Here is an 18,218-nt window from a genome sequence, read left to right as displayed (position 1 = left end):
CACCAGACATTAAAAAAATTGCCACGAGTGGAAGATGCCAATTTTCCCATTGAGTTAGTAGCCTATCCAGTGCTATAATGCATCTCAAATGTCACTAAAAGTAGTCTGAAATATTTTTCCTTATGTCTTTCCTTATGTGTGTCGTTATAGGAGGATGCATTATCTACCACCCCTGCCCTTGTGTGTCCGACTGCCCGATCTGTTCCAATCATCTGTTTTCACGCTGCGTTTGCAGGCTTAAACTTGATCTTGTTATAGAAAAAAATTAAGATGATGAAGATAACAATGCCCTGGTATTCTTTCTTATAGTTGCCTTATCTGTTGATTAGTGCACACATAGGCCTATGCTATTTGTAGACAAAAAAAACCAATCGGGGGGAAAAAAATATCTATTATCAGAATAATTTCGCAGGCCAGATTAAATTGTCCACCTGCGCATGTTGCGCAGGTGACCCATGACATACATCATATCACATACACCTATCACATACACCTATGACACACATCATATCACATACACCTATCACACACATCATATCACATACACCTATCACACACATCATATCACATACACCTATCACATACACCTATGACACACATCATATCACATACACCTATTACACACATCATATCACATACACCTATCACACACATCATATCACATACACCTATCACATACACCTATGACACACATCATATCACATACACCTATCACATACACCTATTACATACATCATATCACAACCTTCCCACAGTAAATGAATGCAGTTTGGATCTAGGGTGCCCACTCCAACAAGGTTACTTGACCCACACAGTGACATTATATCATTGACGTGACTTGAAAATGAGTGATAGAAAACCGATTACCTGAATGTAGCCATTCTATTTTTTTTTTTTGGTTTGTTTTTTTCTTTTGGTGCGTGCGCCTTGTGTTGCCCCTGGAAAGATGCCATCGTGGGCAGGTGCCCATTTCACCCTTATCTAAATCCACCACTGCTCAGGAAGCACCACCTCTGTTGGGCCTTCTTGGTTAACAATAAAGGGCCAGTATAAGATAAAGAAGTAGTTTTAAGACCTGGAAATGTGCATGAAACGTCCTCTGAAACTAGAACAGATCTTTCCCTAAATGCTGCAGCATACAATGATATTTTAGACAACAGTGTGTTTTTAACTGTGTGACAGTTTGTGTTGAAGAACTTGACTGGTCTGCACAGAAGCCTGACTTTAACCCATCCAACAGGAATGTCAGCCAGATCTTATGACCCAACACTAACTAATGTCCTTGTTTCTGAATGGGAGCAAATCCCTGCAGCCAGGTTCCAACATCTGGGTAATGAAGTTCATTTAACTTTGACAAATGTAGTCAACGCGTGCTGCCAATAGTAGATAATTAAATTGTTATTAAACGAATGATACATTTGATAATTCAAACAGTGGAATATCAATGTAATTGCATGCATGAAAGCACTGGCAGTTGATAGTAAAATGAATCATCTGGTGAGAATCATTCAGTTTGCTGGTTTTATTTAAAATCATGTCCATAAACGACTACATTCATCATTCTTCTCTAAGTTCTCATGTAGTATTCATCAGTTTTCTATATTATTTCTTCTTGTCAACACATCACAAACTAACAATGCACTGATCTACTAACCCATTTTGTGTATCGAAGCCTGCTATTCTATTCCTCTGTGTCATAGAGCTCCATGTTGTCCAAAAACTATTAAAAAAACATCAGTGAGCCAAACTGGGGCACATGTTCCTTCATCACCATTGTAACTTAATCTCACACACACTGTCCTGCTGCCAGAAATACTCACCAGAGATGAATGTGAATTAATCCATTGAAAGAAATCCCCAAAAAAATGCACTATTATCCATCTCGAGAAACGTCTGTTAAAGGCTACAGTGATCAGCAGTTTGGTTTTTTTACTGAGTCTTAAAAATTTGTTGATCTGCTGATAAAGATTTACATCTTCAGTAGGAACTAATGGGCTCTGTGCCATAGCCAGAGCAGAGAAGCCAGGTCTTTTCATCAAAAATATAGGACAACACTTTCCTTATATTTAAATAAGTGCTGATCCTCTAAAGAATAAAATCTACAGCAAAGTAAAAAATGATATAAAAAATTTAAACAAACGTTTCAAGAAACTTATATAAGTCATTGGAGTCACTTCCATGTTGTTATTGTCCATTCAGTACAATCAGGGAGATGTGTCCCCGTGTTATTCATGCTGGAATGTATCTTCAGTTCTGAGCCGTGATGTGATGTGTTCTGTGAAGGTCCGGCTTCTTAACATCTCTTGCTCCCTGACAGCAGTCATCGACCTTTTCGTAACTGTGACTGGAAACAACAAACTTTATGAGATTAGCTGTTCCTTTAAATACTGTATTGGTTTTAAGCCAAGTCAACAAGACAAAATTGCGCCTGCCACTTTTAGAATGCATGTGTCTAAGTCTTGAAAGAAAGTCCCATTATGTGTTCACTAAACCCACCTAATGAGTTTGTTAAAGAACATGATTAGCTCATTAATGAACTTCCCAGCATGTTATACAAGTAGGTTAATTCCCTAGTATAGTATATTAGTATACTATACTAGGGAAGTATAGTATACTAACCAAAGTGAAGATTAGTATCAACTTAAAGAGTCAGCTCACCCAAATGACAAGAACACTTATTTGTTCTGTTTTCCTCTAGTCAGAGAGTTTTGTCTTTTGTCCAAGTTGGTAGATATCTGTCTGGATTTCTGCCTCAGGAGGACAATCATATGATTTGTGGTGCTCACAGCATTAGAAGTACCTTGTACTAGAGGTTAACTCGGATCGGGCCGACCGAAATTACCCGGCCCCGACCCGAGACCTGTACGGGTCCGGGTCCATTTTTTCTATAGTCAAATAGGGTCCGGGTCGGATTGGATTTTACAACCCCGGGTCCCGGATCTGTTCGCTAAAATGTGTAAAGTGTAGTCTATTATCATTTATAGTCCGCACATTTATTTAAAAATAGGGTTTCCTTATAAGTTGCGCTATTTGCACATTTGTTTTTGAAAAGGGTAAATTCATGATGAAAGGTTCTCTTTCCATCCTATTTGAAGAGCTACGGGTGTCGCACAGAACTGAAATGATTTCAGACAAGGTACAGGTACAACAATTATTCATCCTTTTTACGGGGTCGGGCATAAATTATCTCGGAGCTACTCAGACATTGGAACACATTTCACGGTTCCATAACATCTCGGAAGAGTCGGAACCACTCAGATCTCGGAATGAATTTCCTCGGATCTGTTCGGGTTCGGGCACGTAATTTTTTTTTTAAATGTCGGACTCACTCGGATCTCGGAACAAATTCTCCGGGTCCGTTAGAGTTCGGGTCTCTCATTTTGTACCCGAGTTAACCTCTACCTTGTACCAAAGAAATAGTCCCTGTGTCATATAACATTTGTTAACGCTAGGTAGCATCCCATGCTGGATGTTTCTGGTGCAGCTTTACAGTAAAGCCACTTTGGGAAACCTCCTCTTGCTTATTTTTCCATTGGCTAATTCAAATACCCAAGTCGTAGTTCATTTTGACTATCTTTGTGTGTAATACATGCTACAGAGCATGGATGTATTAAGTGAACTGGACATGGCACTGTTGCCCAGCCTTGCTGTCAGTTCTACCTAGTGGTCACTCATGGTAATGCAACAAAAAATAAATAAATCACGCGGCCCAAAAAGCATTTTTTTCCATAGATCACCATTTTAAAAAATATGTCTGTAAAACTGCTACAGGACAACTTCAACTGCAAATAAGGTCAATTATTAAACTTTGTATTAGGAAATTTTAATCAATGGTGATTTTATTTTTGTAAAACTTTCCTCAAGTCTAGAAAATTATAACAAAAATAGAATTTTAAAATTTGTGACATCCCAATGTAGAGTTTACATTGGGCATAGCAGGAACTTGCAGGCAGGGCCAGTCGCAAAAAAGAAAACAAAAAACTACTGCACATATCTAGTGAGCCACACAACAATGGACTACTGGATTACATTTGTCTTCACTGTATTGAGGTGGTGACAGCTTGGGTGAACTGACTCTTTAAATCTTTACGCCCAAATTATTCTTTGTTTCTTGAATAGTTCCAGATGTGTGTCTGCTTTGTGGATACAGTTAACAGGAACATTTGAAATGGGGAACATTTATTAATGAATGTGTAAATATAACGAAGTGAATGATTCGCTACAACTTTAAAATGTTGCTTAACAGTTTAAAGGCAACAGGGAAGTATGTTTTTTCATTATTTCCCAATCATTTTCAATACTGTTATTATTTGGTACTAATTGCTGGGAAATGATGAATGTTCTTGAAAGGAAACCTGTATTTAAATAAATATGAATTCATGAATAAATGATCATTGGAAACATTACTCCCCACATACTGAATTGTCTGCCTGCATGTTTTGTATGTAAAGCTGACCTGCTGTTCTCTGACTACTAACATAAGAACCTCAGGAAACTATTTAGTACAAGTGTGCTGATTAATGACTAAACAGTTTCTACGTTCCCTATAATTAATACCAATTCACAGAGTGGTTTTTGGTAAATGTCTTGAAAATGACTGGAAAATGATTAGGCAATTATGGACTCAATATACAGAATCAAACTTTTTGCTTTTAAACTGTTAAAAGGTCACAAACAACTTCAGCTTTTAATATCAAACAGATATCATCAGAGTTTTCTGCCACACACAGTAGTGTGTTTCTTTTTCAACCAGCCGAGGATGCAATAATCAAAAGTGTTAGCTCAGCAGTTAAATAAATGCAGTTTTTTTTTCAGAAATAAGGAAGTGGGTTGAACATTACACAAAATATATGACATGTTACTTAATTTCAATTTGTTTGCACCACTTCAAGCAATAGTCCTCCCTCATTCATGACACTAGAGGACTTCCTGAGTGATGAAGTGTTGTAATTAGCAACTGTGCCCATACCAACCCATCCTCTTCTCTTGACCTTCAGTTAGTGATCTCCTCTATTTCCTAGAATGCTTTTCAACAACCCCTAAAAAAAGGCTGAATATTGTATGTCCAGATGTTTTGTCTTGAAACTACACAGTGACATGGAGTGAAAAGGAGAGGCTCTCAAACAGTTGCGTGTAAAAAATATCACAATTCCTGCCAGCACTGGTTAAAACATGGGTGTAGATGAACTCACCAGTTTCCACCTCAGGATTTTAATCCACTCGTCTGCCTCCACACCAGTCTTTGCACAGAGATAAAATGTCCTCTCAGGAAACACGAGACTGTAGAGACAAATATATGCAATGTAGAGTTATATTTGCTAAAGAGATAGAAAGCTGTGCATCATTGTGGTATGTGTGCGAGTTAAAGGGAAAACATAGAATCAAACATCTGCACTGTGGTAGCTTGCTCATATTACATAATTATGCAAGACAGATGTGTAATGGATCTGACTGCTATGACAGTAAACTCATTTTGGAACACAATGTACTGCTCTGATGGATCCATGAACTCATTTGTATTTAGTTTGAATGTCTTTCATTGTTTAATAGAAACTTTGACTCCATTTCCATTTCAAAGGTAGGGATGTTATAGATCACATTCTTTATTTTAGATTAACAAATAGATAATATTAGTAGAGAAAAGCCTAATCAGCAGGCAGTTAAAGCTAATGTCTCTACAATAACAGCTGCCATGATGTGAGGCTCATTGTATTTATTGTTCTACTGTAGTCCAGTGATACAGATATAAAAAAAGTACTTATGAAGTATTATACTATATTCTACTCTGTGACAGGTCGGTAACACGGCTTCAAATAGCAACAAGAGCAGAGAATCACATGTTTGACTAACAGCAGTATTCAGTAATCCCATCAGAACTGAATGTTAGAGACCATGCTATAGTTATTTTATCCCACAGCGTCCTTTGAGGATAACCTCAGTACTTCTGAGTAAAGAAACATGGGAGTCTCCTGGATGTACTTTATGGAGAGGAGTTTGTGTGATGATGGCAATAAATATGACAGAACCCATATAGGACCTTCACTATGGAGAAGTATATAGCAGTATAGTATGATCCATATTATGATTAGCATACCTGTCCAGAAATAATTCAGCAGCCATAGAGTTTCTACTTGACACCATCACATGTGAGAAAATGGTAATTACACTGATGGAAAAATACAATGTGTTGTTGCTAAGAGACAACAGACAACAATGATAGAAATCAAATAAATTCATTGGAACATCCTTCATGATGCCCATTCCAGCTGAGGAGTGAGGAAACAATTTAAGTAGTTAAGTATTTAAGCCCCCTTTTAGCTCACACACTATATGCTAACTTCATCCTTCACTCATATTCAGCTGGGGGAGTTTATGCTCCTACAAGTGCTGGAAATGTTCCAACATCCAGTCACCTGATTTCAGGACAAATGAACAGAAATGATACTCCAGCCTAGCCTGAAAGAAACCCAACCACATTCCTGCTGTAGGGGGAGGCGAATCAAAATCTGCACTTCCTGTTTGCATTAATAACTGAGTGGCATTAGACTGTGTGTGGGTTCAGTTGGTAAAAATGCTGTAAAACCACTGCTGCCTTTCAGCTCATGTGCACTTCTCCTTCCCTCCACAGTTTCCTTCTCTTATTTGTCTGATCAGACTTCCCCATTTTCAAACAACATAAATGTCAGATTTGACTGCTATGGGGAAGTACAACTGAGAAGAAAACACCCACTCTGGCCTGACTGCAGATCTCCAACTGATCTGAAGTGACCTTTTCTTTATATTGTCATCTGTTCTATATGGTATTTCACACATTGTGATTATTTTTGTAATTCATTGTCATGTCCATAGTGTTTTATATTTACTGTTTACTTTTGATACTGTCATATCATACATGTTTCATTTAATTTTGTGTGGTTTCACTTGTTTTGCCTTTTTTTTTTTATACATGCCCTGATTTTTTCCCCAAAGTCTTCAACATTTCCTCTGAGCTTCTCGATGATGTAACTCAACACAGTTCACAGTTGAATCTCCAAACCCTAACAGTGAGCTGGAAGGAAATTGGCCACAGAGCATACTGTATGTATATTTAAACACACTCAATGTGTGTTCACACAGAACACAAATACGAAGCAAATTTTAGTTACAGCATGATAAGGTCAATGGAAAGAGAGAAGTAGGTGTGAACAGATGCAAATTCACTCACAACACAAAATGAGCTGAAGAAGAATCCAGTGAAATGTTTCAAACTGAGTAAAAACATCCTGAACGCTTCCAAAATGCAAATAAGAGGAAAACATTAGAGGCAATGAAGTTCCTTGTTGCCTTTTAGATGAGATGAGTCAGAGTTTACCTCAGAGGAAACTTATTATTGGTTGTGGTTATTGAGAGCCCACAGGTGGAACCCCTCTGCAGGCAAGGCCTAGTTGGTTTTCGTGGCCCTAATCTGATGAAATGCTTATGACCTAAGGCATACGGCAAGTTACCATGGTAACAAACTCTTGCAGAAAAAAACACCAAAAAGGACAAAGAAAGAAAATACTAGGTCACATGTGCAACAATGCGCTTGGTGCTCTGCTTTGACACAAGAAAGGATCCAGATTCTGAGCTGCCACACACACACAAGGTCCAAACACATGGTGCATATATTGCTGGCTCACAACTAACTTCTGTGCAATCATACACTGGCTGTTTGGTGTGAAAACAACAGACTGCACAAATACTCAAACTGTGGTTAGTGTTCTGTCTACAGGGGCCATACTGTCTGAGAGGAACATCTCCAGGAAGGTAAAGGAACCTTTTTCTTTTCTAAGAACAATACTGCAGTGATGTCACTGGGTTTTGGAAACTTCAAGTTAATACCAGAATGTCTGAGCTACAAACTGAAGATGTGGATAGACCAGGCAAAGAGGGAGTTATATTATTATATTATTGGGAAATATAGGATCTAGTGTTAATGGAGTTTGACCAACACTACGGACTAAGGGTGCTTTCATACCTGTCCTATTTTAGTTAAATCCAACTCTGGTTAGTTTCCCCCCTTGGTGTGGTTTATTTGGGCAGGTGTAAACACATCACTTACACACCAAAACAACCAGACTGAGACCTGGTTGAAGCGGTGATCTCAGTCCATAAGGTCAGTCCCCCAACCTTATGAAAGTATGACAATAAACCATCCACTCCATCACTTACCAGAAACAGTTGACTCTGTCCTGAGAGTAGTCAAATTGGACTGCAGAGCAGGCTCTCAGATCCAGGGTTCGAATGGGCTCCTCACACTGCAACAGAGACACACTCTACAGTAGCTTACATTCACATACTACAAGCTTCAACCCTTGAAAAGTGAAACAGCATATTTAACACATGATGTCCCAGAGCTGAAGACAAACTCACCACTTTGTCTTTGAAGTATTTGAATTCATATCTGTTTAGTGTGAACCACCTCTGTTTCCAGCTCTGCAGACAGGATTAAAATCAGAAGCATATCAGATAACTCAGTCATGTCTGAACATCACATGTTCCTGAACGAGTAACTGCTCCACTACAATTACATTCATATTTTAAAAGGCAGTCACATTAGTGAAATTGACCAAAGACATCCTGATGAAAGCGTGTTAAATCTTCAGACATACTCAGACAGGGTTCGGTGTAACTCTTACCTTCACAAATGCTCCTTGTTTCACCAAATAGCCTTCCTTTGTGCCCAGCTGAAAACACATGCTTTGTGTTAGTAGAACAACTATTGTACAAGTGATGGAAATGTTGACTTTCAAAGGATCATTCTGGTTCATCACAACTTGACTCTTGACAACAATCTGGTATTGTGGCCTTTTTTGACTCATTTGTATAAGTATAAATCTATTTTAAACATATCTGTTTATTGTTTATTTAATTTAATTTAAAAAAATAATTTTCAATGTTTTGTCAATTTTGAATTTCTCCCTAAGTGGTTCAATAAAGATATCATACCATACTATACCATACTATACCATACCATACTATACCATACTATACCATACTATACTATACCATACTATACCATACTATACCATACTATACTATACCATACTATACCATACTATACTATACCATACTATACCATACTATACCATACTATACTATACCATACTATACCATACTATACCATACTATACCATACTATACCATACTATACCATACCATACTATACCATACTATACCATACTATACCATACTATACTATACCATACTATACCATACTATACCATACTATACCATACTATACCATACTATACTATACCATACTATACCATACTATACCATACTATACTATACCATACTATACCATACTATACTATACCATACTATACCATACGATACCATACTATACCATACTATACTATACCATACTATACCATACTATACCATACTATACCATACTATACCATACTATACTATACCATACTATACCATACTATACCATACCATACTATACCATACTATACTATACCATACTATACTATACCATACTATACCATACTATACTATACCATACTATACCATACTATACCATACTATACTATACCATACTATACCATACTATACCATACTATACCATACTATACCATACTATACCATACTATACCATACCATACTATACCATACTATACCATACTATACTATATCATACCATACTATACCATACCATACTATACCATACTATACCATACTATACCATACTATACCATACTATACCATACTATACTATACCATACCATACCATACTATACCATGCTATACCATACTATACCATACTATACCATACTATACCATACTATACCATACTATACCATACCATACTATACCATACTATACCATACTATACCATGCTATACCATACTATACCATACTATACCATACTATACCATACTATACCATACTATACCATACCATACTATACCATACTTTACCATACTATACCATGCTATACCATACTATACCATACTATACCATACTATACCATGCTATACCATACTATACCATACTATACCATGCTATACCATACTATACCATACTATACCATGCTATACCATACTATACCATACTATAACATACTATACCATGCTATACCATACTATACCATACCATACTATACCATACCATACTATACCATACTATACTATACCATACTATACCATACTATACCATACTATACTATACCATACTATACCATACTATACTATACCATACTATACCATACTATACCATACTATACTATACCATACTATACCATACTATACCATACTATACCATACTATACCATACTATACCATACCATACTATACCATACTATACCATACTATACCATACTATACTATACCATACTATACCATACTATACCATACTATACCATACTATACCATACTATACTATACCATACTATACCATACTATACCATACTATACTATACCATACTATACCATACTATACTATACCATACTATACCATACTATACCATACTATACCATACTATACTATACCATACTATACCATACTATACCATACTATACCATACTATACCATACTATACTATACCATACTATACCATACTATACCATACCATACTATACCATACTATACTATACCATACTATACTATACCATACTATACCATACTATACTATACCATACTATACCATACTATACCATACTATACTATACCATACTATACCATACTATACCATACTATACCATACTATACCATACTATACCATACTATACCATACCATACTATACCATACTATACCATACTATACTATATCATACCATACTATACCATACCATACTATACCATACTATACCATACTATACCATACTATACCATACTATACCATACTATACTATACCATACCATACCATACTATACCATGCTATACCATACTATACCATACTATACCATACTATACCATACTATACCATACTATACCATACCATACTATACCATACTATACCATACTATACCATGCTATACCATACTATACCATACTATACCATACTATACCATACTATACCATACTATACCATACCATACTATACCATACTTTACCATACTATACCATGCTATACCATACTATACCATACTATACCATACTATACCATGCTATACCATACTATACCATACTATACCATGCTATACCATACTATACCATACTATACCATGCTATACCATACTATAACATACTATACCATGCTATACCATACTATACCATACCATACTATACCATACCATACTATACCATACTATACCATACCATACTATACTATACCATACTATACCATACTATACCATACCATACTATACCATATTATACCATACTATACCATACTATATCATACCATACTATATCATACTATACCATACTATACCATACTATACCATACTATACCATACCATACTAAACCATACTATACCATACTATATCATACCATACTATACCATACTATACCATACTATATCATACTATACCATACTATACCATACTATACCATACCATACTATACCATACTATACCATACTATATCATACTATACTATACCATACCATATCATACTATACCATACTATACCATACTATACCATACTATACTATACCATACTATATCATACTATACCATACTATACCATACTATACTATACCATACTATACCATAACATACTATACCATACTATACCATACTATACTATACCATACTATATCATACTATACCATACTATACCATACTATACTATACCATACTATACCATAACATACTATACCACACTATACCATACTATACCATACTATACCATTCCATACTATACCATACCATACTTTACCATACTATACCATACTATACCATACCATACGGTACCATTCCATACTATACCATACTATACCATACCATACTATACCATACCATACCATACGGTACCATTCCATACCATACTATACCATAACATACTATACCATACTATACCATAACATACTATACCATACCATACTATACCATACCATACGGTACCATTCCATACTATACCATATAATTCCATACCATACTATACCATTCACTTCCATACCATACTATACCATGCTATACCATACGATACTATACCATACCATACTATACCATGCTATACCATACCATGCTATACCATACCATAATATACCTTTCCATACCATACTATACCATGCTATACCATACCATACCATACCATACTATACTATACCATACCACATCATACCATACCATTTTATTCAAAAACATTGTTTAGATTTCTCTTTACACTTTTCCTTCTGCTGCATCATTACCTGGAGTAATGTCTGCAGCTGGAGACATATATAGCAACATATAGCATTCTATGAAGTGGAGTCAGATCCTGAATGAAGGGGAAGAACCTGCTGTTGCACAGTTAAGATTTCAACAGGATGTTTCAGAACAGTAAGATTGTGTTGAAGTTTCCTCATAAAGTAAAAGTTATTTTTTTCAAATGTAGCCAGAGCTAGATTAGCTGTAGTACAGATATATTACATTCCTTTGGCAGTTATTAGCAATTTTACACTTCACACTTTTACATGTTGTATATTTAGGCCCAGTATGTTTTTTAATAATTGTGTTTCTAATATATTGTTTACATTGAATACATATTGACTCTTTTTTTTTTTTTTACAACTGTGGGATGTTCATGATTTGAGGTGCATGGTCGGATGCAGTTCTAAATTCAGTCAGAACATATCGATGGAGCCTGGATTTCTGCCTAAAATGTTCATATGCACAGTTTAAGCATAGATTTGTGAGTACACACTGTTATGAATGAGGACTGTTGTCTTTGTACAAGAAAAAAGTTGTGTCAAGACAAAATTTAAAGGAAAACTTCAGGATTTTCCCACTTGGACCCTATATTCCCATCATTCTGGATCTAAGTGACTAACTGGGACGAGAGCAGAGAAATGAGCTGCTATCTAATCCTTTGGGGCACTAAAAGACCACTAAAAGGCATTGGCTCCCCGTGTCTTAGAACAGATTTTAAGGTTCTTTTACTTGTTTTTAAGGCTGTACATGGGTTAGGATCCCTTATAAGATCTCAGGTCATCCACAGCTGGGTTTTAAAATACACACAATTACCTCCATAAGAAAATAGGAAGTGCAGCGTTGTTCAATTATGCTCCAAAATGATGGAATAATCTACCAAAGCTATAGGGGATGTGAGCTCTGTGAATATTTTTAAACGACAGCTGGAAACATATTTATTTAATCTGGCTTTTAATTACTGTCATTTTAACTTATTCTTACTGAATGTCTAATTTTTTACAGATTGTCTAATTTAACTATTTCTTTTATTCTGTCTATTTGCAGTTATTTTGTTGTATTTTTATCTGTAAATCAATTTGAGCAACATGCCTTGTATGAAATGTGCTCTATAAATAAAGTAGTATTATTATTATCATTATTATTATTATTATCATTATTATTATTATTATTATTAAAAGTGTTTTTGACACTGACAGGCTCCGGTTGTTATTAATTACAAGTGTCTAAAGAGGACCACACAGAGAAATCAAATATTTTATAATAAAATAAATATAGATTTAAAATATTTATCTGACCAAGTCTCGCTCGAGGAAAGGTCTCACTCTGAAATCTCACAAGACTTGAGTTGTTGCAGGAAGACAATGAATGGTCCTCCTCTGCTGGGAGGGGTACAGAAAGTGTAGCTTAGTGTTATCTAAAAGATAACACTAAAAGATCTCAATGCACTCCTGCAATGACGTGATGAGTACAATGTTATCATAAACATTAGAAATGATGTCCAAGACAATGTAAATACTTCCCAAGTTGTAATAGACCAGAATGATCCTTTACTTCAGTCATGTTGCATAACAGAAGAACTACTCAAATGCGTGTGCAGCAGGTGTCATACCGACGGTGCGTTCGCCACCAGGTCATTCTCAGTGCGTCCGGTCTGTATGGCTGTGTGAACACGCACTGACTCATAGATGGATGGCTCCTCCACACGATATGGGTACGGACACTTCAGTACGATGAGCGTTCCTGGTTGACAGGTAGAGAGGAGATCATAGTCCTGACTCACTGACAACACAACACACATGACTGGGCTTTTCTCTTGTGACACTGGAAGTTGTGCGGTGGGGATTTTGTAAATTGGAACATGTTGCAATTCCTCATGTGTGTCTTATGTTCACCATGAAACACTGGAAAATACACTGAACAACAATATAAACGCAACACTTTTGTTTTTGTTCCCATTTTTCATGAGCTGAACTCAAAGATCTAAAACATTGTCTATATACACAAAAGATCTATTTCTCTCAAATATTGTTCACAAATCTGTCTAAATGTGTGTTAGTGAGCACTTCTCCTCTGCCCAGATAATCCATCCCACCTCACAGGTGTGGCAGATCAAGATGCTGATTAGACAGCATGAATATTGCACAGGTGTGCCTTAGGCTGGCCACAATAAAAGGCCACTCTGAAATGTGCAGTTTTGCTTTATTAAGGGTATCTGGGGGGGTCAGAAAACCAGTCAGTATCTGGTGTGACCACCATTTGTCTCACTCAGTGCAACACATCTCCTTCACATAGAGTTGATCAGGTTGTTGATTGTGGCCTGTTCCTGTCAATATCCAGCAACTTCACACAGCCATTGAATAGGAGTGGACCAACATTCCACAATCAACAACCTGATCAACTCTATGCCAAGGAGATGGGTTGGAGATGAGAAATAGGTCTTTTGTGTATATACACAATGTTTTAGATCTTTGAGTTCAGCTCATGAAAAATGGGAGCAAAAACAAAAGTGTTGTGTTTATATTTACAGAATTACAGATTATGTGATGTTTGACACATTCCTGTTGTCTCTCAGGAAATCACTTTATCACTATATAAGTCACCCAGAGAGCCAAGCAAGACCAGGGCTTATTCTGAGCCAGTTTTATTCTACTTTGATGTTATCTACCCAAACTAAAGCTTGTTATAATCTACTCCATGCTTTTTAAGGTTACATGTCACAGTTTGTTACTGATTGTTAATCATCTGTACATCATGTTGTACAAGAAACAAAAAATTTGTGACAGTTCTAATATGTGGTATCTGGTTCATTTTACCCAGCAGTACCTAATCTGTTATTTTGAGTAGCAGCAGTACACACAACAAGCTTTAGCTAAAACCGTCACTGAGTTCAAGTTTAACAATCAATAACAAACTTTGACATTTTAGTTGAACCCTTACATACTGTCCAGGATCAAATTTGACACTTTTATGACTGATGGGGAATTTATGAATGTAAATAGGTGTAGAAACTAATTATGAGTCAGAATATGAACAGTATGTAAGGGTTAAAAAGAGAAGAGTAGATTATAACAAAACAAAAGTTCAGGGCTAACATTCTCCTGATCTCTGCCCTCAGTCTGTGCACCTAAGAAGGAATTCTTAGATGTGAAATGCAGAAACTGATGACATCAGTTCATCAATAAGTAAAATGTGGTTAATAGTTTCTCTGTGAGAAAACAGTCTGTTTACAGTTTATAGTTAATACACAGTATGGAGGCTTACTGATCCTCACACACACACTTAGGCCTAACCATTCAAACTACATCAGTCTTCTCTACATTCACCTCAGCACTGCTCTGCTTTGAAGCTGTTAACCTGCAGTGAACGTGTTAGTGAAGGTCTGAGATGAGACTGTGCTTACCTGCATCACTGCCCAGCAGAGGTTGATTAGCAAAGTGGTTAATAAAGTCCTGAAGAGTTGCAAACTTGTTAAACCCGAACACGTAGCCGTCTCCGTCTCTACGTGTCACATGAAAATGCTTGACTGAATTCTTCGCCCTGTGTGTGAAGTTACGCATAAAATGGAACATTGTAACTTTTCCTTAAAGATATCTTTTTTCTTGAATCAAAAAAGTCATTAACATGCACAAATAACCCAGGAAACTGATCCACAATAGTGCTTCTCTGCAGAAGGTGAGTGACATTACAGAGATGCAGGTTAAAGGTCAAAGGTCAAACATTTGTTCGATTATTTTCTTCACTGTAAAGTTAAGACTGATGAAATACTTGCTTTTATTAGCATGTACACGGTGTTGTTTTTACATATTTGTGTGTGCTTTGGTTGTACATCTACAGTAGTGTGCAGCCAAATCATCCATGTGGAAATTGGAATATCTTCCCTCAGAACCTCCAATTCAGGACGATGTAAACAGGACTGAAGATGATGGGATGTTCATTATTATGTCCTATTATTGTCTCTTCAGAGCTTTCCTTTACTGTCACTGCTGTTTGTTCAGAGTCTGCAGCTTTACTTCATATCTTGATTAACTGCCTCCAACATTCATGGGATTAATTGCATTTTGTGAAGCAGTATTTTTAAGAAAAGGAGAACAACCATGCAGGGGCGGATCTAGAAAATGGGGGGGGGGGCAGTCTTGTGAAGGGTGGCACATATTAAGAACATGTAAATACTAGTGCTGTCAATCAATTAAAATATTTAATCACGATTAACCGAATGACTGTCATGAGTTTACTTGCAATTAATCGCAAATTACTCGCACATTATTTATTTGTTCTAAATGTACTTTAAAGGGATATTGTCCAAGTTTCAAGTTCTTATTAACATGGGAGTGGATACATATGCTTGCTTTATGCAAATGTATGTTTATTATTATTGAAACAATCCAGAACAATGAAATACTGCATGCTCAAAAAATCTGCTGAAAGCATAACAAGACAAACCAGCTGCTGGCCGAGCAAACAGCTGATACAGAGAGCCAGAGGCAGAGCACACTAGATAGTTTGCAACGGAGACGCATGAACAACTCTACAAGCAAACAACTTTCAACAGCGATAGCTTAATTGATATCTACAGCATGCAGGCCGGTTGACATTGTGGAGGACGAGGGTCTGCCTTTGTTGAGCAGGAGGATGTCTCTCTCCTTATTTCCAAACTACAGGCCGCGACAAGGGTCAAACACAACATGTGTGCGTTAATCGCACGTCAAAGAAAGTAGTGCCGTTAAAATGAATTTGCGTTAATGTGTTTATGCAGATCTAGACTTTAAATAATAATAAATGATACAGTATCGATGCCAAAACTGTTTTTCCACATCACAGTCATTTCACAGCATGGCTGTGGTCTTCAAAAAAATATATAAGAACAATGTTCAATCCTGCCTGATATTAGTGATTACAGTGTCTCTTAAGTTCTGTTTGACTGATGTATGATGTATGTAAAGTGTTGGGGGGGGGGGCACCCGGGGTGGCCAAATATTGCACATTTCAGTAATAATTGCAGTGCCCCGTGACTATCTATTGATGTAACTGTTGTAAAGTGTGATGGCTGCAGGTACAAAGGAGCTCCTGAACCACTCTGTCTCACAGCGCAGTGAGATGAGCCTCCCACTGCCAGCATGCTCGTATTGTACAGAGGGTGTTTGGGATTGTTCATAATGTACTTTTGCACCTGTAGACTTTTCTACAGCCTTCCACAGTGTTTCTAAGCTGTGAGTGCCAAGCACCGAGTCTGCCTTTCTTACAAGCTTATCCAGCCTCTTCACATGATTGTCTGCCAGGCAGCCTCCCCAGCAGACTACAGCAAAAAACAAGACATTAGCCACCATAGATGCAGCAATTCATTGCATAAAAAAACAAAACAAAATATAACATATGATCAAAACAGTTTCACAAACCTGACCAGAACTGGAACAGCAACTTTTGGTGTTAGTTTTCAATACTCAGTAAAAATACAGCTGTTTGCTACAGTACACAGAACGGTTCAGGTTAATGACTTTAACTGACACCCGTGATCTAAAGGAAAAAAGCCATGTTCAGTTAGATAGATACAGACTGACCTGACAGACAGGGCGAAGCAGCCTGGTCCCTCATGACTGTTTCTCAGTAGATAACTTCCATCACTCCCATTGGACAAGAGCAGAGCTTCTGCAGCGTGACGAGATAGGTCATAGTGGTACCACCTTTAACACAACATAACATCTCTCATCTACCATGCAAAGACACAACCTGTAACTTCATAATGTAAGGAGCTCAGAGGCAAAATGATCAGATTTCTTTCAAATATATATATTCATAAAATGACTCCATAGAGCTTTTTCTGCACCTTATGGTTTGTTAGAAGCTGTTCTATTTTATTAGCCACTTGAACACTGGTGAGAAACAGGAACGTAAAATA

At 36.8% G+C, this 18,218-nt stretch overlaps 1 protein-coding gene across 1 annotated transcript in view; it reads right to left on the bottom strand.

The window, feature by feature from the left end:
• Positions 1 to 1,525: 1,525 nt before the first annotated feature.
• dapp1 (dual adaptor of phosphotyrosine and 3-phosphoinositides) overlaps positions 1,526 to 18,218 on the bottom strand; it is a 19,112-nt gene continuing 2,419 nt past the window's right edge. The window contains exons 2-9 of the mRNA XM_062440390.1: positions 17,881 to 18,003; positions 15,726 to 15,862; positions 13,935 to 14,065; positions 8,658 to 8,705; positions 8,392 to 8,454; positions 8,191 to 8,276; positions 5,193 to 5,280; positions 1,526 to 2,344 (exon numbers count right to left, since the gene is read on the bottom strand). Coding sequence (XP_062296374.1) covers positions 2,321 to 2,344; positions 5,193 to 5,280; positions 8,191 to 8,276; positions 8,392 to 8,454; positions 8,658 to 8,705; positions 13,935 to 14,065; positions 15,726 to 15,862; positions 17,881 to 18,003 — 700 coding nt within the window. The 3' untranslated portion in view covers positions 1,526 to 2,320. The remainder of the gene's footprint in view (positions 2,345 to 5,192; positions 5,281 to 8,190; positions 8,277 to 8,391; positions 8,455 to 8,657; positions 8,706 to 13,934; positions 14,066 to 15,725; positions 15,863 to 17,880; positions 18,004 to 18,218) is intronic.

The sequence above is a fragment of the Scomber scombrus genome, chromosome 19 (genome assembly GCF_963691925.1).
Source record: "Scomber scombrus chromosome 19, fScoSco1.1, whole genome shotgun sequence".
Lineage (NCBI taxonomy): Eukaryota > Metazoa > Chordata > Actinopteri > Scombriformes > Scombridae > Scomber > Scomber scombrus.
The sequence above is the reverse complement of the archived record's forward strand: the minus strand, read 5'-3'. Positions and strand labels throughout refer to the sequence as shown.